The sequence below is a fragment of the Musca autumnalis genome, unplaced genomic scaffold (genome assembly GCF_047663935.1).
Source record: "Musca autumnalis isolate F117 unplaced genomic scaffold, ASM4766393v1 scaffold_1, whole genome shotgun sequence".
In the NCBI taxonomy this organism is placed as follows: domain Eukaryota; kingdom Metazoa; phylum Arthropoda; class Insecta; order Diptera; family Muscidae; genus Musca; species Musca autumnalis.
Window position 1 is genome coordinate 188,358,874 of NW_027411644.1, and position 26,529 is coordinate 188,385,402.

The 26,529-nt window shown below is 34.4% G+C and overlaps 1 protein-coding gene across 25 annotated transcripts in view; it reads left to right on the forward strand.

Annotated features, from left to right (window-relative positions):
* Positions 1–26,529, forward strand: part of LOC141388847 (protein lap4-like) — a 667,534-nt gene that overhangs the window by 205,865 nt on the left and 435,140 nt on the right. For 22 of the 25 annotated variants that reach the window (XM_073959312.1, XM_073959313.1, XM_073959314.1 and 19 more), the window contains exon 8: positions 14,306–14,380. The exons of the other annotated variants lie outside the window; for them this stretch is intronic. In XM_073959312.1, coding sequence (XP_073815413.1) covers positions 14,306–14,380 — 75 coding nt within the window. The remainder of the gene's footprint in view (positions 1–14,305; positions 14,381–26,529) is intronic. 25 annotated transcript variants of the gene reach the window in all.

Below are 26,529 nucleotides of genomic sequence, written 5' to 3' on the forward strand. Positions count from 1 at the left end.
ATACCCCTTCATTTATTCAAAGGTGTCGCTGGTATTTAATTTTGGAATGAGGAACACAATAACGTATGACAAATGATATGATTTTTTGCCGCCGCCGTCGCCGTACCTCTGTTGTGTCATTTGAGAATTTAATCCCTCCAAGTAGTGCCCAACAAACGGAGGGAAATGTAATTATGAATGGTAATATTTTTTAATGGCGAGAAGTCCACCACTATTTTATAAGGGGTCACTCTAATTTATGGAGATGATGACTGCATTTTAATTAAATTTTGTTCTAGAGAGTAAGCTAGATCCCGATGTCTGAATAAGTGTTGTTTTTAGTGAATAATTCTAGTGTTGATGAAGCATCCAAAAAGTTCTTATATTTTGATTTTTTTATGAAGTTTCAGGATCTTTGCCAAGGGTAGTTCGTTGTTCGTTTTTGTGGATGCTAGAGTGATTACCACAGACGGACGGACGCATGGACATGCATAAATCGACTCAAAATTTTACCCTGATCAAGAATATATATACTTTAAAGGGTGATTATTTCAATCAATTACAAATAGAAAAACAAATTTTTTTATACCCTCCACCATAGTATGGAGGCTAAATTAAATGGATGGATCAATCTCACGGTGCGCCTGGGAAGTTTTTGCGAAGTCTGAAACTACAATCCTAATAGGTGAGAAAAATCGAAAAAAAAAGAAAATCACCGAAGGGATTTTCAAATAACTCGCGGTCAAAGTTCACATTTTTATGGTTTTTCGGTTTTCACGATTTTGATTGGAAACCCCAAGCCCTATCGAAATGGGGTTAGAAAAATTTTGTTGTAGCAGTGAAAGTTCTCTACAAGATTGACCTTAATGGTATCTTGGTAGGTTTTACCATTTTTCAGATATAGACTAAAGAAAATGTTGTAGAGGTGAAAATCCTCTCTAATCACATTTGGATAGCGCTTGCGATTTCCAACAAAATCGTAAAACCTAAAAAAGCCCTAAAATCGTGAACTTTGACCGCGATTAATTTGAAAATCCCTCATCTATGAACATGTCCATGCCTCCGTCCGTCTGTGGAAATCACTCTAGCATCCACAAAAAATGGAGATAAGACGCTGAAATTTTGGGTAGGTGCGTCTTTTGTTTGGGTGATTTTGCAGACAGGTCAAGTTCAATGTAGCGGCCCACGTTTTGGTATAGTCTCCATATAACGGTACCGCCCCATTTTAGGTATTTTGGTAGAGCTCCCATATAACGGTACCTCCCGATTTTCGGTATTTTAACGGTTTTAGCTACAATTTTTCTCCGAATTAGCTGTAATTTGACAGTTGAGGTTCTCATCTGTCACGAAACTTTTCCACCAAAAATCGTCAACATATGTCCATGTTTTTGTATAGCCCCCATATAACGGTACGTCCCGATTTTCAGTATTTTAAGAAATTTAGCTACAATTTGTAACCGAACTAGCTGTAATTTGACATTTAAAAATTAGAAAATTATTCACTAAAAATCGTCAACATATGTATTTCCATTTTTTGGTATAGCTCCCATATAACGGTACCTCCCGATTTTCGGCATTTTAAGGGTTTTAGCTACAATTTTTAAGCGAACTAGCTGTAATTTGACGTTTGAGGTTCTCTGTGGTCACTAAAATTATTCACCAAAAATCGTCAACATATTTCCATGTTTTGGTAGAGCTCCCATATAACGGTACCTCCCGATTTTCGGTATTTGAAGGGTTTTAGCTACAATTTTTCTCCGAATTAGCTGTAATTTGACAGTTGAGGTTCTCATCTGTCACGAAACTTTTCCACAAAAAATCGTCAACATAGGTCCATGTTTTTGTATAGCCCCCATATAACGGTACGTCCCGATTTTCAGTATTTTAAGAAATTTAGCTACAATTTGTAACCGAACTAGCTGTAATTTGACATTTAAAAATTAGAAAATTATTCACTAAAAATCGTCAACATATTTCCATTTTTTGGTATAGCTCCCATATAACGGTATCTCCCGATTTTCGGCATTTTATGGGTTTTAGCTACAATTTTTAACCGAACTAGCTGTAATTTGACGTTTGAGGTTCTCTGTGGTCACTAAAATTATTCACCAAAAATCGTCAACATATTTCCATGTTTTGGTATAGCTCCCATATAACAGTACCTCCCGATTTTCGGTCTTTGAAGGGTTTTAGCTACAATTTCTAACCGAACTTGCTGTAATTTGACAGTGGACTTTCTCATCTGTCACGGAACTTTTCCACCAGAAATCGTCAAAATAGGTCCATGTTTTGGTATAGCCCCCCTATATAACGGTACCTCCCGATTCGGTATTTTAAGGGTTTTAGCTACCATTTTTAACCAAACTAGCTGTAATTTGACATTTGACGTTCTCTGTGATCGCGAAAAGTCTCCAGCAAAAATTTAATTTGGCATTGTGGGTGCTTTTGATTGCAATGAGGCCTTTCATTGTTCACTCCAGGACACTCAGCTTCTTGAGAAAGTTCTAGTGCAACTGCATCCTGAACTGGTGGCTGGAAATAAGGAAGTTTGCCTATTTGGCGGATTCACTCAAAGTCCATTGTCATGATCCTAGCCTGACATTTTAATCACCGCTATAGATTTTAGTTGTCCGAAGCACAAAGTTAATAATGATATGACCAAAACATTGCACATCGTAAAATATCTTCCAATCGAACATGAAGATCGAAGAAAGTGTATATCGCATTAGGCCTTCGGGCACCTGCCTCACAACAGTTCGATATGTTTGCTTAAGTGCAATTTATGAGCTGTTTGAGAAACTTTAGAATTTCTCGCCGAAGGTATTCTTTGTGGTCCTATTTACAGGGATATGTTTGTGGGCTAGTCCATGCGTCCTGACATAATGGTCCAAAAGCTTTAACAAATCCTACGGTGACCAACAAAAGTAGTTGGTTGACATAATACTTATCGTTGTCATTAACGATTCCCACGATTAAAGCCACTTTTAAAATGGACTCCGTCAGTCCTTTCCATCATCAGATATCGCTCCTCAAAAGTTCAACACTTTTGCGTCTTACGACAGAAACTCGATAACTTAATTCATAGGGAAATGATTTCGGATGAAGAAAAGCCTCAATTCACACATGCTAAGTGTTGGTATATCTCTGCCGTAAATCCGACTAATACTTTTTATACCCTCAGCATTTTTACTAACAGGATTATAAACACTTTCATGTGCCTCATCGAAATAATGGTTTTGGACCCCAAGTATGTTTGGACGAAATTCGTTTCAGACAATTTGTAGTTGATGTAGCAATGTCCGCCCTTTTGTCTGTCTGCCTGCCTGACTGGAGGGCACGATAACTCTCGAATGGATCAACCGATTCGGCCCAAAATTTGGTCTTCCTAATATTTTGTACAAACTTAGTTTAAGTTCGAAGATGGGTTATATCGGTCCACTCCTTCCGGTACCTTCCCCACAAAAGCTCGAAAATGTTCGGAAAATTTGTGCGCACGAAGGGAGTAACCGATTTGGTCCATACTTTACACATCCTAAAATATCAACCAGATATAGATCAGGTTCGAATATGGACTATATTTATCTACTCCTTCGGGTACCTCCCACACAAAATTTCAGTTAAGTTCACTTTAAAACCTGCTCCCGAATCACGTAGATTTTTGTTGAAGCAAAAGTTAAACTAAAAGAGAAAGCAGCCCGAAAGGTGTACAAATCCCTTATGGCACCATATCTAGTGGCTGGAGAACACGATAACTCCCGAACTGATTAACCGATTTGGTTCAAAATTTGGCCTTCTTCATATTTTGTCCAAACTTAGTTTCAGTTCGAAGATGGGCGGATTGTCACTAGAATGGTATGCACGATATCTCTTGAACGGGGCAACCAATTTGGTCCAAACTTTGAATCTGCTAATATTTTGTCCATAATTAGTTTAACTTTTAAAATGGTCTATATCGGTCCTCTACTTAGGGTACCTCGCCCACAAAAGTTCAACATTTCTTTCCAAGTGCAGTTTAGGGTCTGTTCGAAGATCCTTTGGAAATGTATACAGATGCTTTTCGTTTTGGTCCTTTGGACAAGTACATGCTTCCTGGCATACTTGTCCAACATTTATAAATAAATAGTGGGCGCGGTATCTATCGAAAAGATATGACTGCCAAAATAAGACCTACTTCCATAATGGACTATGTCGGTCCATTCCTTCAAGTACCTCATCCGCAACACTTTGAACTTTAATACTAATCCACATTTTTGTCGGCAAGTTCAAAAGTCCAAAAAGGGCCACAAAATCCTGAAAATACCCAAATACATTTGATCTGTTCGTAGATCTGTGGAGACCAATAAAATACAATCAACACGAAAACGTGTGTGTATGTATGAGTGAAAAAAGCAACAACCAAATGATGTTTATTATTTGTTTTTGTTCAGGTACAGTGTGCGTGAGGGAGAAAAGCAAATGCAAAGACAACTCAGTAGGATCGCTGAGTATACTGTCTTTGCAAAAAAGCGCATCCCTGTCGTAAATGAATGTTTCATTCCACATAGGCTGAGGGTATATCTCTGTCGACTAATACTTTTTTACTTGTTTAATTGTTCTTAAATGAATTGATTTCAATTCAATTTTTTTATACTGCTATAAATTTATGTTTAGAAACTTAAACTTTTTATTATAAATCATAATGATTTATGTGTGACTCTTAGTGATTTTAATGATCGGGTCTACAAGAAAGAAAGGAGAAAGATGTGTCAGTCTCTCAGAACTTGTTATTTTCAGAATGGAATTGCCCTCAATGGAATTTCTTTGAAGTTTTTTGTTAATCTGAAATATTTTCTTTTAGTATTTTAGTTTTTGTTTTCTACTGCCAATGATCCTCTTTTTTTTTTAAACAACATAATTTGAAACTTTGGAATGTAGTTGGTGCACACTAGAAATTAACACCTCAAAGGCAAATTTCCGAGAAACACATAACAGATTTAGAAATTAGTTCAAATGAATTTGCCACATAAAAACCCATAATCATAACATGCATAGGCACATACCTACCTGCATTTTAGCTTTGACCAGACAAGTCTATTTAAAAAGCATATGCTAGGCAAAAACTCGGTAACTATTAACACCACCATCACCTGTTGATATTGGTGTTGTTATTGCTGCACTCTGCCATGGCAACACCAATGACAAGACTTTTTTCCTAAAAATCCTCATGGGAACCAAAAATAAGTGCAAGCCAACCAGATGTTGTTTGTTGTAGAAAAACTGTGGTGTTATTCCTTGGAAAGTACACAACAAAAAAAGAATGAAAAAAAAAACAAAAATTCCAAAAATAGTTTTATTTAATTGCCATATATTTCATCCATGCTTGCTAGCTAGCTGGCTGACTGCCTCGCTCATTTTGGGAGAAGTTCACTAGTTAGTTAACTGACGAAGCTAAGTGGGAATAAAAGCAAAAGATGGGTTAATTGAAAAAAAAAAAAAAACACATAAAATGTCAACGGTGTGTGTGTTTGCCGCAGCTTGTTGTTCAGTGGTGGTGATCTGGCCCCCCTCCTTTTGGTTGACATGACTGCGTTTACCATTTTTATTTAACCTGTTTTTTCTAACGTTTTTTGCTGTTGTTGCTTCAACTCTAATGCACCTCCATAGATAGCTGGTGGTTATCTGTTAGTATTACCATGGCGACATAGACGACTTTTAGACTAGCGCTCATTCACTAACCATGCTATTGGGCAATTTTTTTGTTGTTATATGGAAACTAGAGAGGAAAAACAAACTCGACAAACTCTTTGTCGTTTTGGGCCTTTTGGTCTCACAAAGCCGGTGATGGTACATAAAAGGTAACGAGACACCATACACCACCACAATCACCTTCACATCATCGTTTCTAGTAACAATTAGAGGTGTGATAAAATGTTTGTTTTTTATTTCCTAAGAAACCGAGTTTTATAAAACAAAATAAAATAGTTTCAAATAATTGTTTTTTATTATGGCTGTAACTGTAGATTGCAAAGGTTTCCCATAGATCGAAGAATATCTTCCAAAAGTCTTCTATAGCTGAAGACCTTCTAAAGGAATAATACCTAAAAATCAACGAATCACAGTCGGCTTTTAAATTCATTCCATAGACATAATACCTTTCCCGAAGGTCGTGGATTGGTCATTGTATAACCACAACCTTCAAAATACGGAAAATCGGGAAGGTCGTTCCATGGGGGCTATATGAAGGCCTGAACCTAAACCGACAAATTTTAGGTGGAAAGTTGTTTACCCCAAGGAAGACTTAATACCAAATTTCAGCCATTTCGGTGGGATAGTGAGGCCACAACTTTCAAAATACTCAAAATCGGGAGGTACCGTTCTATGAGCACTATATAAAAACGTAGACCTATACCGACAAATTTGAGGTGGAAAGTTTCATACCACCAAGGAAGACTTAATACCAAATTTCAGACATTTCGGTGGGATATTGAAGCCACAACCTCCAAAGTACCGAAAATCGGGAGGTACCGTTCCTTTGGGGCTATATGAACACGTTGACCTATACCGACAAATTTCAGGTGGAAAGTTTTATACCACCAAGGAAGACTTAATACCAAATTTCAGCCATTTCTGTGGAATAGTGAGGCCACAACTTTCAAAATACTGAAAATCGGGAGGTACCGTTCTATGGGGGATATATGAAGACGTGGACCTATACTGACAAATTTGAGGTGGAAAGGTTTATACCCCCAATGAAGACCTATTAGAAAATGTCAGCCATTTCAGTGTGATGTTTAGGCCACAACCTTCTAAATTTCGGAAATCGGGGGGTACCGTTCTATGGGGGTTATATGAAGGCCTGAACCTAAACACAGATTTTAGGTGGAAAGTTTTTTACCCCCAAGGAAAACTTATTACAATAATTTCAGCCATTTCGGAGGGATATGGAGGCCACAACCTTCAAAATACCAGAAATCCGGAGGTACCATTTTATGGGGGCTATATGAAGACGTGGACCTATACCGACAAATTTCATGTGGAAAGTTTTATACCACCAAGGAAGACTTAATACCAATTTCAGCCATTTCGGTGGAATAGTGAGGCCACAACTTTCAAAATACTGAAAGTCGGGAGGTACCGTTCTATGAGCGCTATATAAAAACGTAGACCTATACCGACAAATTTTAGGTGGAAAGTTTCATACCACCAAGGAAGTCTTAATACCAAATTTCAGACATTTCGTTGGGATATTGAAGCCACAACCTCCAAAGTACCGAAAATCGGGAGGTACCGTTCCATTGGGGCTATATGAACACGTGGACCTATACCGACAAATTTCAGGTGGAAAGTTTGATACCACCAAGGAAGACTTAATACCAAATTTCAGCCATTTCGGTGGAATAGTGAGGCCACAACTTTCAAAATACTGAAAATCGGGAGGTACCGTTCTATGGGGGATATATATGCAGACGTGGACCTATACTGACAAATTTCAGGTGGAAAGTTTTATACCCCCAACGAAGGCTTAATAGAAAATTTCAGTCATTTCAGTGTGATGTTGAGGCCACAACCTTCAAAATACCGAAAATCGGGAGGTACCGTTCAATGGGGGCTATATGAAGACGTGGTCCTATGCGGACAAACTTCAGGTATAAAGTTTTATACCCCCAACAAAGACTTAATAGAAAATGTCAGCCATTTCAGTGTGATGTTGAGGCCACAACCTTTTAAATATCGGAAATCGGGAGGTACCGTTTTATGGGGGCTATATGAAGACCTGGACCTATATTGACAAATTTTTCGGTGGAAAGTTTTATACCCCCAACGAAGACCTAATACCAAATTTCAGCCATATCGGTCATAACATACATATGTTCCCACAACATCCCCGAAGGCTCCAAGGAGACTTCTCTCATATCAATGAGTGCATACCAATTCATGTTGACTCAATGATATGGGATCTACTTTATATCGCCGAGTCCGAACGGAGCACAGGGATTCAGGAATCGATATTCCTCGCCAAAACCCCAATTTTTTGTCGTCACCGATTGTTCATTTCTATATTGGATTCGATAGTAAACATATTGAAACTAAGGAAACCAAAAAATTAGGTCAAAATATTGGAAGGTGTGGGCATGGCGTGCTGCTAAAGACGACCTTTTTTCAATTTTGGAAAACACGTAATTTTTTCTAATTTTTGGAAAAAGAAATAGCTATTACTCGGAAACTAAAACAGATATTGTGTTCATTGTTTTTTGTTAGGTGGGTACGATTGTTGGCTTTAAGAATCGTGTCTATAAATTACCGTAGCATTTACACGAAGTGAGCTATTTCATTTTTCCTCGGGTACTAAATTTTAGTGAAATTCCAGCTTTAGTGGACTAGAACTCTCAGTGAACAGCTTGGAACAAAGTTTCGTTTTCACAGAGTGATGCCCGAGAATGTCCTCTTTCAGTCCAAATAAACTTTCGTTTAACACTTTTTAAATTTTTTGAAATTACGTGGGTAAAAATGTGTGGTTTTTTTACATTTTTTAATATTGAGTTTTTATAAGAGTATGAGTTTTATGAAAACCCAAAGTGTATTTCTTTTAATTTTGGAAAAAATTTAATTTTTTTAGAAAAAAAATTTTCCAAAAAAAAAAAAAAATATGTACATTAAAAAAGTTCCAAAAAAATTTCTAAATTTTTTTATTTATTTTTTTTTTAATTTATTTATTTTTTTTTTAAATTTTTTTTTAATTTTTTTTTATTTTTTTTTATTTTTTTTTTAAATTTTTTTTTATTTTTTTTTATTTTTTTTAAATTTTTTTTTTTTTTAATTTTTTTTTTAATTTTTTTTAATATTTTTTTTAATATTTTTTTTTTAATTTTTTGTTTTTATGGTTTGTTTATTGGTGGATTGATCATTATTGTGCTTTAATAAACCCTAAATTTAGATCAATTTCAATTTGCTTTTACAAAACTAGGCCATTACCCAAATAACAAATTCGGTTATTGTTTGAACTCAGTAACCATAACCTACAAAAATAACAACCAAAACAGCTTACTTTATTAACATTTTTTTTTTGTTTAACATCGATATGGCGACGGTTTCTCACCTTATCTCTGCGATAAGATTTTCCAAATACCACAGTGAGTTAAGCACCACTAGCGTGCTAGGAAAAAACACGCACGCACAACAACAACCTCCGAAAGTAAATTGACTTTTATTGCAATCGAGTGTTGTTGTTGCTGTTGAGTTGCAACAGGTGGAGAAGAATATAACAAGCAAAACAAATATAAACAAATAAAGCTAAAAATAACAGCAACTACAAGACAGATATGCAATACATGTTACCCCCTTAACTTTACCACTTATTGCAGGTGATATAAATTCTACTAGTTTTGTATTTCTCTTTACTTTTGCTTTTTTCAAAACTTTGTTTTTTATCTTCTTGTCCGGCCGGTATAGTTTTATTATATCTTCACAAACTAAAAAAAAACTAACTAAATAATATTACACAACTTTTTTGATTTACGCACAATTTTCCATTAAAACTTTAAAAACCAACAACAGCAATCAAAGCAGGCAAACAGTAAAGAGCAAAAGTAATTGTCACCTCACAACACATAAAAAAAAGAAAACAAGTTGAAATTAAAAAAAAATTGGTTATACTTTAGCTGATGGCATAAATAATGATGACATTTTTTCTGAATCAAGGTAAATTATTGAATGTATTTTTATACTTTAAAATCTTCTAAAGGTCTTCAAAAGACAGAAGACCTTCTTTGGGCAGGAAGTTACCATAAGGACTTTTGAACACCTTCTATAGAGAAAAAAAAACAACATACAAACATTCTAGTAAAGAAGACCATTGAAAGGTCTACCATAAACAGAAAACCTTCAAAATGTCTGCTCTAAACAGAAGACCTTCTAAAGCTATTCTATAAGCAGAAATGGTTTTATATAGACAGAAGTCCTTATAAACAAACGTCTTTCATAACCATAATTTACTTCTAAAGACAGGAGACCTTCTAAAGTTCTTCTATAGTTAGAAGACCTTCTATAGGTCTTCCATAGGCAGAAGACTTTCTAAAGGTTCTATAGACAGAAGACTTTCGAAAGGTATTCAATAGACCAAATACCTTCTACAAACCGATCGTCTAAAGACAGAAGGCCTTCTTAAGGTCTTCTATAGGCAGAAGACCGACTAAAGGTCTTTTATAGACAGAAGGCTTTCAAAAGACCATCTATGCACATAAGACCTACTAAAGACCTTCTGTGGACACAGGGACTTTAAAAGGTATTCTATGGATAGATGACCTACTAAAAATCTTCTGTGGACAGATACCTTCTAAAGTTCTTCTGTCAATAGAAGAACTTTAGAAGGTCTTTGTTTTCTGTAAATAGAAGATCAAAAGGTCTACTATAAACAGAACTCCTTCAAAAGGTCTTTATAAGCAGAACACCTTCAAAAGGTCTTCTATAGACAGAAAACATTCTAAAAGACTTCGATAGAAGACCTTTGAAATGTATTCTATAGACAGAATACCTACTAATAGCCTTCTATGGGACAGAGGACCTAGAAAAGGTCGTTGTAAAGGTCTTCTATAGATAGAAGACCTTGTTAGGATATTCCATAGAGAGAATACCTTCTTAAGGTCTTCTTTAAACCTAAGACCTTCTAAAAATCTTCTATAAACAAGCAGGAGATCATTTAAAGGACTTCTATAGGCAGCAGACCTTTGAAAAGTCTTCAGGGATGTTGGCATATTCTTCCACTGCGTTGGTCTAACATTTGTATGACACATTGGCGCCGCATAGCTTATCATTACTTATTACTACTTCCGATCTTGTCGTAAATAGCTGTGCTTGCGTGGACAACTTAAACATGCTATCGATCGATGCACCCAAAATCGTGGGTAGTTAGTAGTCGGTCCAGGTGGTCAATTGTGTGGCAGTGGTGGCGGATTTTTTCATGCTCTTTAATCATCTACATATGTGGATAATTAACCTATCACATATGCTATCGACAAAAGGATTATACGCCAAGATCGTACAATCGCGTACTTTACGAAATGTAGAAGTTCCGTAGATATCATCATGACTTGCTGAACTCCCTAGAATTCCTTTTTCTGAATTCTACAAACGACTAGCGCGTACACATATAGTTTTCTATGCAATGTTTCAAAAACGTCTGGAGGTAAGTTTTCTCTATGTTCTCAAACAGGATTCTTGTTCAGTCCTAAACTGACATGAGCGTATATATTGCTGTTGAGGTGCTGTGCATTTTCCACAATTCATGCTGATGTTGGGCAAATTCATGCTGATGTTGGGTCATGGGGAGGAGTAGTGCTTCAAAAATCTTCGCTACTGGCGACAAGAGGAAGATCGGCCTGTACGATTCGTCTCTACTAGCTCTCTTCCCTGGCTTCAGTAGCGTGATTCTCTTTCTACCATCCATGCATCTGGTACAATGTGAGTGGCTTACGACAAATTGAGGATATTTGTAAAATCCTTAACCTCGGGTTCATCTTTCATGCTTAAGCATTGCCATTGAGATTCTGTGTTTGCGCAAGACATTGGATGATTTCGCGTTTCGGATGATAGCCGAAACATCACTCGTTGTATATTGTCGGTCCTCAACTGAGAAGCCTTGTATACGGCGTAACACACTTATCTTCGCCTTATCACTATCAGGGTACTCTATATATTGACGCCTAAAATAACATTCGCATCTCTTCGGATCTGTTACGGTAACGCCGTTGAAAGTGACAGTCGTTCTATCATCATTCTCTTCCTGATTCGAGAGTGATTTAATCCTTGCCCACAACATTATAAGTCCTGTAGCAATTGTGCATTGCTTCAGGCTTTTTCCACTTATGCTCGCCTAATAGTCTGTTGACTTCAAAAGTAAGTTCCCTAACTCTTGAGTCTGCAGGGTTCCCGTCGCCTCTACTGGGAGATTTGGTCCACCAGGTATGTAGCGACCAGTTTCAGCTGTGTTGAAGTCCTGGAACATTCCGTTAGCTATCCAAGGATATGAGGGGATGATTTGTTAATACTCTGAACCCTTTCCAATTACTTTTTCCATGGGTCAGAAAAATACGGCGGTATGATGATAGCCAAGCGAAATGATGGGTTGCCAGGATTCATAATTTATGTGGCAATCTCTTCTGATCATCGTAGGAACGTATTCGACCAACGCGCAAACTGTGGAGCTGTACCCCTCTGGTTATTACCTAGGACGGAATGCCAAAGGCCATGCTGAGCAAGGAAATCCCCTAGCACCAGGCGATTATTGCCCACCAAAAGCGAACTAATGTCAGGCATATAACTCATGGCCCAATTATTCATCGGTGGTATGTAGACGTTAAGTAAATCTACCGTGGCAATCCCCTAATTTACTGCTATCTCCATTCATTCCATGTATCGGTCACTAGAGTAGTGATGGCCAAAATATCCCAGCGACGTCGTCGCTTTCGGAGTTAGCAGCAGAAACGGGTGACGGTATGCTATGTTTCCTAGATTGCGACATCCATGATATTCTTCCGACTAAACTATTTCATGAGATGTTACATGCTGCGGTTTTTGATGTGGGAAGACTGCGCACTCCGACAAAGTCTTCGAAGTGCACCTATTCCTTACATCCATTACACATCACCGATGTGTTTGAATGCGGAGAAGGACATGTCGCCAGAAATAAGAAGTTATTCTATGACCACTAAAATTCGACAAATAAGATGAAATAAAAACAATAGAGCGAAAATATAGCAATTTTTAGACAATTTCACAATACTTTATTGTTATTTTCCCTCCGCCTGAATTGAAATTGCGAACTTCTGAGATGGAGTTAAACATACTACACACGCTCCCGAACATTAAGGCCCAATAACGACAATACTTTTTTTTAAAGGCCTACCCCGTAATTTTTTCCCATATGATCGAAAAACCTTATACATATATACAATTTTAGTGCGATCGGTTAACGGTAACCCGTGCCACCGGAGCGATCTTTGTTTCCATAGTAATTTGTGTAGGTCAAAGGCGAATTTACACGAAAATGCTTAAGACCGCATTTATGGTCCAGTCGATAAAAAATACTGTACCAGTTCATTGTTGTGGCTAAAAAATGAATCCTTATCAAAGTAGAGAAAATCAGATCGGGTTTTGATATAGATATATAGGGTCAAAAATACCTAAAACCGACTAAATATGCATATTGGAGTTATATCAAAATACGAAGCAAATAAATAAATTATTTGGGTCAATCCACTCCAAAATTATTGCTGGGTATAGACATAAGATCTTCTAAAGTATAGCTATGTATATAGAAACATACCTATTGAAAGTACTCTGTAGACGGAAGACCGATAGGTGTTCTATAGAGAAAAGATCCTCCAAAGGTCTTCTGTAGACTAACGATTTTTTGTAATATGACGAAAATTTATAGGAAAACATTTGTGTAAATTGATTCAAAATGTCATCTTTATTTCCTTGGCAGTAAATGTTATACATTATTTAACAATTTAATAAATATAAATAAACAAAAGAAATAGCCACCAGAAAATATACTAAACAATTAAAAAAAGTCAGTGCTAAATATTTATTAAATGTTCAAGTACTTGTTATTCAAGTATTATTTAAAAGCAAATTAAAATTATATTCACAATAATATTGAAATCTCTAACGTATTATAAAAATAAATAAAATAAGTAAATTAAAGTATTTATATTTTCTAAAACGTCGATTATTCAGCTCATTTGGCTAATAATTCTAGAAAAGATAATAGCAAAATTAATATAAATTGGCCACCCCTTTATAGGTTTTTAAAAAATAAATAACAAAATTTATGTTATCTTCAATAAAGTCTCGAATAATCGAGGTTCAACAAATTCCTTATAAAAATATTTAATAACTTTTAAAATAATTTATTATTTGTTTTACCATAAATTATATTTCTTTTTCTCTCTTTATATACGCACCACAAACAATGGCACCAACAATACATAAATAAAACAACAATCTTTGAAAAAAAAAACAAAAAATCCACGTGAAAAACACCTAATTAATTCACCCTTTTTAAAATAAATGGTATTTCCTTTGTGGCACTCTATAATTTTTCACTAAAAAAATATCTATGTGTGTGGGCTTTAAAAACAATCAACAAATTCCTTCTTACTCACAACGCTATGTATTTTTGTGTGTGTAAAAAAACTATTCCCACACTATTGGTCTATGTTTTTCACGGTTACTATTCTACCACTGCTGCTGCTAATCCACCAACACCATCAACTCTACGACCATCGTCATTACCATCACAATTGGTGGCGGGCTTATCTCGTCTCAACACACAAAAAACACACAGATTTTCCACCCGGCCAACTTTATCGATCGAGTGAGAAATTCGATTCAACGGAATTCCATCACTACCAACAACAAGGTTTGCTTTAGTTTGTTTTCTGTTTTTTTTTCTTTCTTTCTTTGGTTCCAACAATATTCCAATACTCCAACTGAGTGATGATGATGATGTGCACGCATGTAAAACCCTAAAGCTGGCTTATTTACATTTTTAAATCCCTTTAACTTTCCATAAAATGAAAATTAATTGACTTGGTACAGATCCACCCTCTCCACTTCCATACCTCCCAAAATGTTTGTATATAACACAAAATTGGCTGAACGAAGAACACACATCCTTTAACCAACCTTTAGTAAAATCGAAAAAAAATTTCCCAGTAATTGCATTATATCGCCTCTATTTTAATTTCAATTAACTGCATTTGCCACTACCGCCTCCTGCTTTGCTTCATATCAATCTGTCTGTTGTTGCTGTTTTTTGGTTATCTGCTGTTCTTGCCACAATTGTTTGAAATTCTGTTGCATGTGAAGTGTGTGCCTGTGTGTGTATATGAGAGTGTGGTATCACTGTTGCAATAAACACTTTAAATTAATTTAATTAACAAAAAACAAACTCAGAACTAGTGTTTGACGTCATTGATTTATTTTCGTGATTGACTCAATGGTGGTAACAGAATTCAAATTTTAAATTTGAATTGATCGGTGGAATTATTTTGTATAACACTAAAAATTGTAACATATATATAAATTATGGACTTATTTTGAAAAGATATTTCAGTTTTATTTTGTTAGATCGTATGAATCAGGCCTTCGCCTAGGAATCCGAATAAATGTTACTTTATGCTAATAGATTTAGTGGTGGCATTTTTTCTCTATAGAGAACGATTAAAAATGTGCCTACAATATTTTTATAACTAAAACCGTTAAATACGAATATAACGAATAGTTTGAGAGATTTCCTGCCCATAGAGGACTCTAAAAGCTGAATTTCAGAGTCCTTAAATTACGTGAAATTAGAAGGTTGTGTTTTATGGGTGTATACTAGGGTGGGGCGATCAGTATAGAAGGAAAAAATCTTAATTGGCGCTTCGTGTTTCCGTTTCTTGGTATTGTACTGAGGAAAAATGCATACTAGACCATACGTCGACGGTGAAAATCGAGCTTCCGCATTGTGACTTGAAGTTTTTTTTTATTTTATTATTATTATTATTGTTATTATTATTATTATTGTTATTATTATTATTATTATTATTATTATTATTATTATTATTATTATTATTATTATTATTATTATTATTATTATTATTATTATTATTATTATTATTATTATTATTATTATTATTATTATTATTATTACTATTATTATTATATTTTTTGAAAATTTGCAAAATTATTTGGGCTAATATTTGGTAAACTATTTGAGATTTTTACCAATTTTCAAAAGAAAAATTTTAGCTATTATCTCGGGCTACAATTTCGCTGAACATGTTACTCAGAAAAACTTTATTTTCATGGTTAAAAAGTGGAAAATGACATTAATAATACAGAAATTGTAGTCAAGACAATAGTTAAGAACTCCCCAGTATATCGTAAAATCATAAGGCCAAAACTGCCTGAAGGAGTGTTCCAATGCTTTTGCGATGTACCAGTGTGTTCTTAACTATTGTCTTGGCTACAACCTCAATGGTTTGCCTATTTTAGGCCAAAATATCAAACAAAGTTACATAATAATGGCACATTTGCTACATTTTCGACTTTTTGACTAGGGAAACGACATTTTTCTAACAGCTATACCTAATTTAAGTCGTGACGTACAAAAATATTCACCTACCAACGCTCTCTGAGCGTCCGTATTACCCAAATACGTTGAATCCGAAATCCCATTTAATAAACACACAAAAACCGCGACTGAAGCTTTATTAAATGTTTTCATTCGTAAAACAAATATTTTTTCCTTTGCAATAAATTGTATTTCATGTTTTGTTGGGCTTTTGTTTTCAAAATAAAAAACACACACATAAATACATACAATAACATATCGTACGTTCTGTCAAAGTTGAAAATGTTCAACTTACAAAAAGTATACGCTCGACGTATTTCGGTAGTTTTCATAAGAATACATGTGTTCTACTTTTTTCACCACACACGCCCTGGGTATACGTCCGTATATAGGTATGGGCCTTACTAATATAATAGCTACAACTTAGTTGTGTTCCTTTACTTACCAGAGGTTACCATTTGTTACCATTTTAACCTGTAAAGCTTTCCTTAACCCCAAAAAGTGGTAAAACTGGAAGCAATTTTTAAGAGAGAGGAGAGAGCAAAAACGCCATTCTCTTCTACCACAGGCTACCAGACAAATTTCTTGGGGTAAAAAATTGTGGAACTAATTTTCGACATTTGTTTGACGATTATTTGACAAAAAAAAAATGAACAAAAACAGAAGAAAAAAGCGAACGCTGACAAAACAAAAGTAAAAACTGTGAAATCAAAGAAGAAAACTGAATTTCCATGTTTCTTTTTGACATTGCTACCAGATCTACCATTTTTTCATTCCTTTACTTTTCAGGTAAAACTGGTCATGAGAGAGCAATTTTGAGTATTGTTGACAGTTTTCTCTTTTACCACTTTTACCATTAAAAAGTAAAGGAACAAAGCTCTTGTCCACAGAGAACACAAAAAAGCATTGAAAATACTGCCAAAACTATCCCAACTTTAGAGGATGAGGTACCGAAAGCAGTGCATCGACATCGCCCATCTTCGAATTTGATGTAAATGTGTAGCAATTTTAGTTGGTAGCAGTAGGAAAAAAATCGCCCAAAAAATATACAGCCGTACTAAAGGCCGCAAGGACTATATGCAGTAAAATTTCAAAACAATTCGAGACATGTTCCTAAAGATGACCTTCTTCTGTAGACAGAAGACCTTCTAAAGTTCTTCTATAGACAGAAGACCTTCAAATGGCCTTTTATAGACAGAAGGCCTTCGAAAGGTCTTCTAAAGACAGAAGACCTTCTAAGTGTATTCTTTAGACAGCAGATCTTCTAATGCTTTTCTATAGAAAAAATAACTTCTAAAAGTCTTCTATAGACAGCAGACCTTCTAAAGGTATTCTATAGACAGAAGACCTAAAGATCTTCTATAGACAGAAGACCTAAAGATCTTCTATAGACAGAAGACCTAAAGATCTTCTATAGACAGTAGATCTTCGAAAGGTCTTCTATAGGCAGTAGACCTTCTAAAGGTCTTCTATAGACAGAAGATCTTCCAAAGGTCTTCTATACACAGATGTACTTCTAAAGGTCTACTTCTTACTTCTTTTGGATTTTTCTGTCAGGAAGCATGGTCATTAGGGCGGGGCGATTTGTATGGAAGGAAAAACACCTTAATGGGCCCTTCCCGTTTCTCATTCCTGGGATTAAACTGAGTAAAAAAGTCCACTAGACCATAGTCCTACCGCGAAAATCGATTTGATTTTAAGTTTTTTATCCACGTTTTTTGGACATTTTAGCATATAACGGCCAAACTATTGAGATTTTCGATCCAATACAAAGACAAGAATTGTAGCTAAGGCAGTGATTAAAAACTTTTTAATACATCGCAAAAGCATTGGAACGCTCCTTCAGCCAGTTTTGGCCTTGAGAAGGTGCAAACTTTTCGGAAAATGTCTATAAATGGCACTGTGCTACAAAAGTTGACCAGAAAAATATTCAAGCGTTCTGATGCAAAATTCTATCGTGTTGGGATCCATGGTCACCGAAAATGCCTTTAGTTCGTTGGGGTCACTTCGTTTTATTTTTTTATAACGGTAAAAGTAGTGAAAATCTGGGTTTCTTACATTTTCAAATTTAAACGGGCATATCTTCTTTTTTTCACAACGGATTTCTATTGACCCTTCTTCCTTTTAAGGGGGTGAATAGTATCTTTCGAGCATGTTATTATTTTTTTAATCGGTTTTCAAATGGCTAAGTTATAGTGGTTTATGTCTGAAAACCCCCACAAAAAACTATAACTGAATTTATCAAAATTTTAAAAAAAAATATTGAACAAAACAAAGAAACATATTTTTGAAAATTATGAGAAATTCAGTTAAAGTTTTTTGTTGGGGTTTTCAGAAAAAACTTGTCGCTGTAAACAGGACCACAAACAGTACATGCGGTAAAATATTCCAAACTATCCTTGAGCACTCCTTAAAATGCACTTAAGCGAAAATTTTGAAATTTTGTAATGGAAGTATTGTCCGATATATATCTTCTAAGAACTTGATGCACGTGTGGAAGATACTTTACGATGTGCAAAGATTCGGCCAAATCGGATACTGAATTCGTAAATCATCGTGCTCGTCAGTAATTTTAATTTGGTGCTGTCAGTGATGTTTTAGAGATCTTTGTGAACCTTATCTCAGGAAGTATTAGACAATCTGTTACGAAAAAAATCAAAAAAGAAAAAAAAACGAGAACTGAGGCTCAATCCTCGTTCTATGAAAATTTGAAATGAAAACTAATAGGTATAAAGGAAATAAATTTGAAATGAAAAATTTTATAAAGAAAAAAATTTTGCATTAATTCTCATTGGAATCGAGAGAAAAGGAAAAGGAAAGCCAAAGATTCGAAGCCACACAACCATCACTATGTGACATGCATGTTTCGCCGTAGGTAGATCGGCTCCTCAGACATATCGTTTGTGGAATAGTTTCTCAGTCATTGAACTTTTCTTCTTTCAAATATTTGGATATTTCACTATTCAGTTGTGCTTTTATGACAAACGCTTAGTGATGGTTTTTTTGAGTAATGAGAACAAGAAGCCAGCCCCTGGTTTTAATATGCACTTGTGTCTGTTTCTTTCATCTCAATTTAACCATTGGAGAAGACTGATTTCAATTGAGCATAATTGTTCATCAAATCCTGCACAAAGATGCACTCGATGTGTGGTGATTCAATCGAACCATGTAGCTCATATTCCATGCACGCGGGAAGAGATATTGTAGGAGCAATCTAAAAATATATATTGTTATTTCAACCATATATTGTGTGCCAAGCACCATTATGACACAAAATATATTGTTGCACTAACAATTTATACTTTCAGACTTTAAAAATATACTATTTTGTTCTTAGAATATGATGGCTCCTATAATATCTCTCCTCTACATAAGAGTTTCTGCAGTCTTCATTTAGCTGCTTTAAGAAAAAACTGAATAAAATAACTTATAAAAAGTCACACTTTTAAAACGAAAAAAATGTATAGAAACATCGTTGAACGCTTCTCCTTATTTGTTGTTGAACGCTTCTTCTTAAAGTTGAAATCATCAGCGGGAAATCGGCATCTGGAATCAAATGATTATATAATGTAATAAATAGGTACCTACATCCATTTTTCAAATATACATATGTATGAATGTATATGCAAAATGTATTGGCGTAATTACCAATATTAAATGCGATATCTTCCTTGTCCAATAAAATATTTCCATTCACCTTTTTGATTCAATTATAAAATGTATTGGGCAATTAAATTACTAAAAAGCACCATTTCTTAAAGAAACGACAAAACACTGATTTATTCACTCACTTTACCGTCTTTACTCAACGATTGTATTCAAAAGACTGACCGCGAGAGCCCTGATGTTACTCTCTTTTACAAAAATCCTCTCTCCACCCATAAAACATATGTTCAAACATAAAAAATATGTTGGTACCCAAACAAATAAAATTGTGATATGTTACAAAATGTTGAAAACATATATTTGTTTGGATCCAAACATATATTTGCTTGCAGTCAGTCCCAAACATATATTTGCTTGGATCCAAACATATTTCTAACATATACAATTAGTCAACTTAATTATTGCAAAACCAAATTAATTATAAAATTTTAAATAAAACATCATTTTATTAAATAAAACATCATTTATTCTTACACATGTTTATTAATATAATAAAATAAAAAGTAGCTAAAATTCACTAAAGATTTTATTAAAATTAACAAAAATGAGTACAACTCATTATTTGCACTGTTAACTAAAGAATTGCAAAACTCACAACTTTTCCGTCTTTCACGGTATTTTTCGAAAATTTGGTTCTAATATTTCGTATGCCCCACATTTGGCATCAAAAACAGCTTGTAAACGTATCTGAATTTAATAAATAAGTTTCAGACTGTCTTATTCCAATGGTATTTTTTAGCCATTCTTCTTTATTGTATTTTATTTAGTCCCCCAGGTTAGTGGGCGACCTATTCCCGACTTTTTCCTTCAGGTGTACCTATGAATTTTCGATGGGGTTAATATCTAGACACTGGAACGGGGTGTAAATGACTTTGGTACAGTTGTATAACAACCATGTCTTAAATAAATTAGATTTATGCTTAAGGTCGTTGTCTTGGTAGTACTTATATTGCAATTTGTTTGAATTTTCAGGGTCAACAGGCCCAAATTTCTTGACGCTTTTGGTTAAATCTTTTCTTAAAACATCTAAATAAACCACCTATGTCATTGTTTCTTCCAAAATCAGGATTTTACCAACGTCACTGCTTGGTATACAACCCCAATCCATAAGTGACAGTTTTCCGAACTTTACGGTATGTATTTAATTTTTGTTTTCCATGGCTTTCAAGGGTTTTCCCAATAGCTTTTGAGGTCCATTGTGATAGTACAACATAATTTTGTCTCATCAGAAAATATAACGCCATCCCAATACTAAAGATGGCGTGGAAAGTTGTCCATAACAATTCGGAATAGTTTCTATATATTGTGATGGGAGGGCAATGGTTTTTACCTAGTCACTCGAGAGGAGTGCTTGTTATTGTGTAGAACTTTTCTGACTTTTCCATGTGACACACTTACTCCAAAATCATTTTTAATTAGAAAAAGCTATTTTCTGGTGCTGCTTTGGGTTATTTCGTTAATTTCTTTAATCATTTTACAGTCAATTCGTGAGGTTACTATTTTGGACCTGCCATGTAACGCCCTCAGTTTGAGCCTGGTTTCTTTCTCGGTGCGGTATATGATGTTGTATACACTTCTCAGCTTACGAGAACTGATTTTAGGGATTTCTCTTTCGGATTTACCATTATTATAAAGGGAATAGAACAAATGTATCATATTTTCTGAAACCGTTTACCTGACTTTCTCTTTTTCTGAATATACCGTCTATGTTAGACACACAAAAATTAATTTATGATCAAAAATTACATACCATAAAAGTCTTAGAAATCCTTAAATGCAAAAAATCGCGGGGAAACCCCACGATTATTGCACATTAATTCATTTTGCAATTATTTAGTTGACATCAAAAAAACCAGGTACTTATACTTTTTGCCCGTTGTTTTTGTTATTTCCAACCGATTTCTGGATTTATTGGCTTGATGTTGCCATTAATAGGTTAATCAACAGATATTTACAAAAAGCCCAACATTATTGAAAGAATTTCTTGTAGTAATTCCTAATTAAACATCTAAATTTCTAAAAATGCATCATTTGCAATAATATAGTTGACCAACTGTATTTTTCTGCGTGTATATGACTGTAAACTTGGAACTAGTACAGGTAATGCATATAGGGTTGGTCAATTGGTTATAGGAGGTAACATTAACATTCCCATGTCAAAGTTTACAGTTGATTGCACTCTAAAGTGGAACTAGTTCCTGTAACCCAGAGAATCGATGAGTTTCCGATACCGAACTAGTTCATCTTGCTAGCGGGTAGCTATTATAAAAGTACCCGAAAAGCAATTCAGCACACACATTTAGGATAGTTTATTAGTATCCTACCACAATCATAAACATTACACTTCCTTTGGTTTCTCACTAATTAGACTTGTCAAGATTTTTCCCAAAAAAAGAAAAAGAGAGATAGGAATAAAAGCTATTTTAATCATTAATAAGCTAAAGTTCATTATTTATGCTACTGGAAAATATTTTTGAAAATATAGTCGAAAAGTCATCACCCTAGTACGGCATAGTTTCCTGAGAATCTTACAATCATCCCAAATTAAAAAATATTTTAAAATAAATGTCACCTCATTCTATAGATGAATTAATTTATCAGGTTCATGTTATAATCGCAAATCGTATAACAACAAAATCTATCAAAAAACCGGTTACAAACTTTATAAAAAGCTCTTAATTAATGCCAAGTTCACAATATCTTATTAGAGAAAGAGACCTCGTCATTTTGTCTGTCTCCCACTTATTGTATCGTAGATTTCACATAGTTTGGTTAGCGTGTTGCTGCTAAATAAATAATATAAACAAAAAACGAAAATAAAATGGAATAAAACAAAAACCGGCAGTACTGAAATCGGCAAACAGCAGTAGCACCTCCCCTCACTGAGAAACAAAACAATAAATTGCGAAGGAGAGTCACAACAAAACGGCGTTTAAATGAAAATTACGTCATTTTTTCGTAAGGCGTTGGCTTTGCCGCTATGGGGCAGTAGTTTTTGTTGCTTTCTTTCGATTTTTTGCCTTTATTTGAAAAGACAAAAAATACAATAAATTCTGATACCCAGTTTCAGAATCGGGAGGGAGTTGTGGCAACCTGAGTAAATACCAAAATGACAATAACAACAAATGACTCTTTTTTATTTTCTTCACTCAACTTAAAGTCAATATTTATGATACGTGCTGAACTGAAGTCCACCTCTAAAAATTTTGCAAATTCCACGCGCACATGTGTGCATCATATGTAAATGCCATGCAATATTGAGCATTCGAATTCACTGAGAGTGTGCTTTTTTTAAGGTGCATTGAATTTGTTTTGAAAATTCGTGATTCGCACCTTATCGGGTTAGAAGCCATGGAAATATGAATATGGAGTCAATGCATTTTTAGTGTTGGTATTTAAAAACCACAAATATCTCTTTAAGTCTGAACGAAAATGGTAAAAGGTATTTTTTCGTAAGCAACATAAAATTTTCAAGAAATTATAAATTACTTGCACGATTTGCTTCTATAAATTCTATAAACAATTTGTTTTTCTTTTTTTTTGTAATTTGTTTATACCATAATCTCCTCTCTAATGCCCAAGTAAATCTTTGCCACTTTTCATTGCCAGATCAACAGGTGGCTGTTCATCATCGACATCTGTTGTGTAAAACGTGCCCCCCTATATATGAGAATAGCGATTATTTTGTTTTGTTTACCATCTGACAGATTCAATCAAATGAAATATAAGAGTTTGTTGAGGTTTGCCATTACTTCTGTTCTTTGCGATTTTCTCGTGTACATTTCAATCAACAAATTTATTAAATATTTTTATAGTCATTTGTTGTTATCGTGGAATCTATGTTCGCATGTTCTTTTATTTTTTAAAGTCGTATTGATGATTGTTGATTAAATATTTTCCTTTCATTTATTGGATTTTAATACTTTGTATGAGTGAGAAATTAATGTTTGCATTTATATTTGAACAAGTGTTTTGTTTTCATTTTCGTTTTATGTCGATGAGTGGAAGCCGAGAATTTAGCGCACTAATGGAGAGGGAAAAAATTTTATTACCAAATTTTTAAAACTGTGTTATTTCTATTCCTTTTTTTAATAATAAATTCCTCAATTTTCAAATACAAGCACTATTTCCTATTCTTTTCGTAGCAAAAGTTAACTTCCATTTGCGCCCACACACTATTTAACCGGTATTTCATTGATACAGCTATGGAATTTCTAACCAACTTACACATACGTTTATATTAACAGCCTGTTTATGTATGTCGAAACGAAAATTTATTCGAATGAAACACACCTATCTTCTTACGCATTCATTTCCTTATCGACATACATAAACAGGCTGTACATTTTTTTCAGAAATACTCTTTGGGTAACTTTTTCTTCGCTACTATAGCTTAAAAATATACAAGGAAAACTTCTCTCATAACACTGAGTGCATCTCAAGTCATAAATATTCGCTCAATTATATAGAAAATACTTTTTATAACCGAGTCCGAACTAGAGTTGATCATGAACGAACTAGTTCAATTGAACGATTCATTGAATAGAGCGTATGAACTAGATCAGTCGATATATTTTTTGTTCGTAATTAGGAGGGTTGGCGTTTTTTATTTAGGATGACGACTTCTATTTTGTTTTTCAAAATAGTCAGACTTAATCCCATAGTCGTTGTTTTAATATTTTATTAAAACAACTTTAATTTATTAGTGGGAAAAAATTGGCGATGTTTACCAAGGGGTAAGGCAGGGAAGACTATAGTTTCAGATCTCGCCACATATCTTCATCAGTTCCCTTGTTTCTTGTTTTTCAACAAGAAACTTTTTATACCCAAGTGTCAATTGCTCGCTCAAATAGATACGTGTGAAAATAAATTAAAGTTGTTTTAATAAAGTATTAAAACAACGACTATGAGATTAAGCCTGACTATTTTGAAAAACAAAATTTTGTTCGTAATTTGAATATCTTCGTTTATTTTTAAGCTTTAAAATTTAAATTAAAAATGTATAGTTTCAAAAATTCAAACACAGTTGCTTTTTCATCACGCCATGTCTATTTTTTAGAGTTGTTCAAAAGAATCTTTTGTTTTTTGGTCATTTTCGGTGTATGGATACATGTGTTTTTATACAAATGATAGAAATTTCAATCGAACGATTCAGAGCCGGTGAACGATAGAACGAAAAGACAGATTACCGGCAACGAACGATTGAATCACTGAACTAAAAGAACGACCTAGTTCACTTAACAGAGCTGAACTAAAAAGAGAGATCAGCTAAAAGAGCTAAAAAGTACAACTCTAGTCCATAGCCGACCAAGAAGATGGCACACAAAATTCTCAATATTTGCAACTTTTGACAGTGTGTTAGTAACGTTGTATGCACGCATGCTGCAAAATAAAAACAAATCAAAACATTTGTGTGCTCTTTTGTTGCGATCGGGTCGTGTGTGTGAATTGCCGAAAAACTTCGTAACTTTAACAATATCAAAGCACGACATTGCTCTAGTCCGAACGGCGTGTCTTACAATTCCACTTGCTGAGAGGTGTTTCAATGCTGTAGTACTCAGGAAATCTAACTCAACATTACGCTGCACAGTGTCGCGAGAGAACAAATATATTGATGGGAGTCGATAGAAAACATTCCAATTAGAAGTATTATGTATTTTGTAGTATTATTTGGATATTTGCAAGTGCTGCCAGCTGACTTTTAATCAGCTGTTCGATATAAACAAAAAAAAAAAATATAACTAAAATCCAATAAAAGTTTTTGTGCCATTTGATTTAAAAAGTCAAAAGCAATAAACACAAGTAAGCCAAGGCTATAGTCGGACGGGCCGACCATGTGATACCCTACACCACTACCCCAGGGAATTAGCTTTCCACGGCGTACAGAAATAAAGCCCCAAGAAATAACGCCCCAAACGGGAATGAAAATGGACCCCAATTTTTGGGGTGTTTTTACAATTTGAAAAATTGCCCCAATACAAAAAGGCCCCAAACTAGGAAATTTGACCCCAAAAGAATATTACAATTATGCCCCAAAATTTCATTGGGGCCAAAATGCATTTTTGAAATTGGGGTGCATTTGCAAAATGCATTATCACCCCAAACAACGAAAATGCAATTAGGCCCCAAAGTATGCATTCACGCCCCAAAATATTTATTCACTTAAATTTGGGGTGTAAATGAAGCCCTAAATTTGGGGTGTAATTTCAAAAAATATTTTTAAAGATATTCATTCAATAGTTTGTAATATGTAACTAATTTTGACTGTACTTTTTTACGATAGTAGCATGTTAAAACCACCTAGAAACAAGCTCTTATTAAAAAGTGTACTAGCAGGCGTCTATGAATGTGATAAAAATTAAAATTTTAAATAAAATTAAAGACGATTGCGTAGGAATCGCAAAATCTTTGGGAAGTGGATCGTCGGTATCAAGTACCGTTCGTAATGTTTTTCTAACACATTGTGATAAGTGAGTATTTCTGTACCAATTTCTATATACAGAATTAGAAAGAAATGGAAAGTAGCTGAAAAAAAAAATATTTTAAAAAAATAATTTAAAAAATCAAATCAATCTGTTTGAATTGATTTGGAGAGAAAAAATATACTAAAAAAATCGCGCGATTTTTTTAATATATGTTTTCATTCCAAATCCATTCAAACAGATTTAGAAAAAAAGGGAGAGAAGCTGAAGAAAAATATATTTAAAAAAATCGCGCGATTTTTTAAATATATTTTTCTTCAGCTACTCTCTAAATCTGTTTGATTTTTTAAATATATTTTTCTT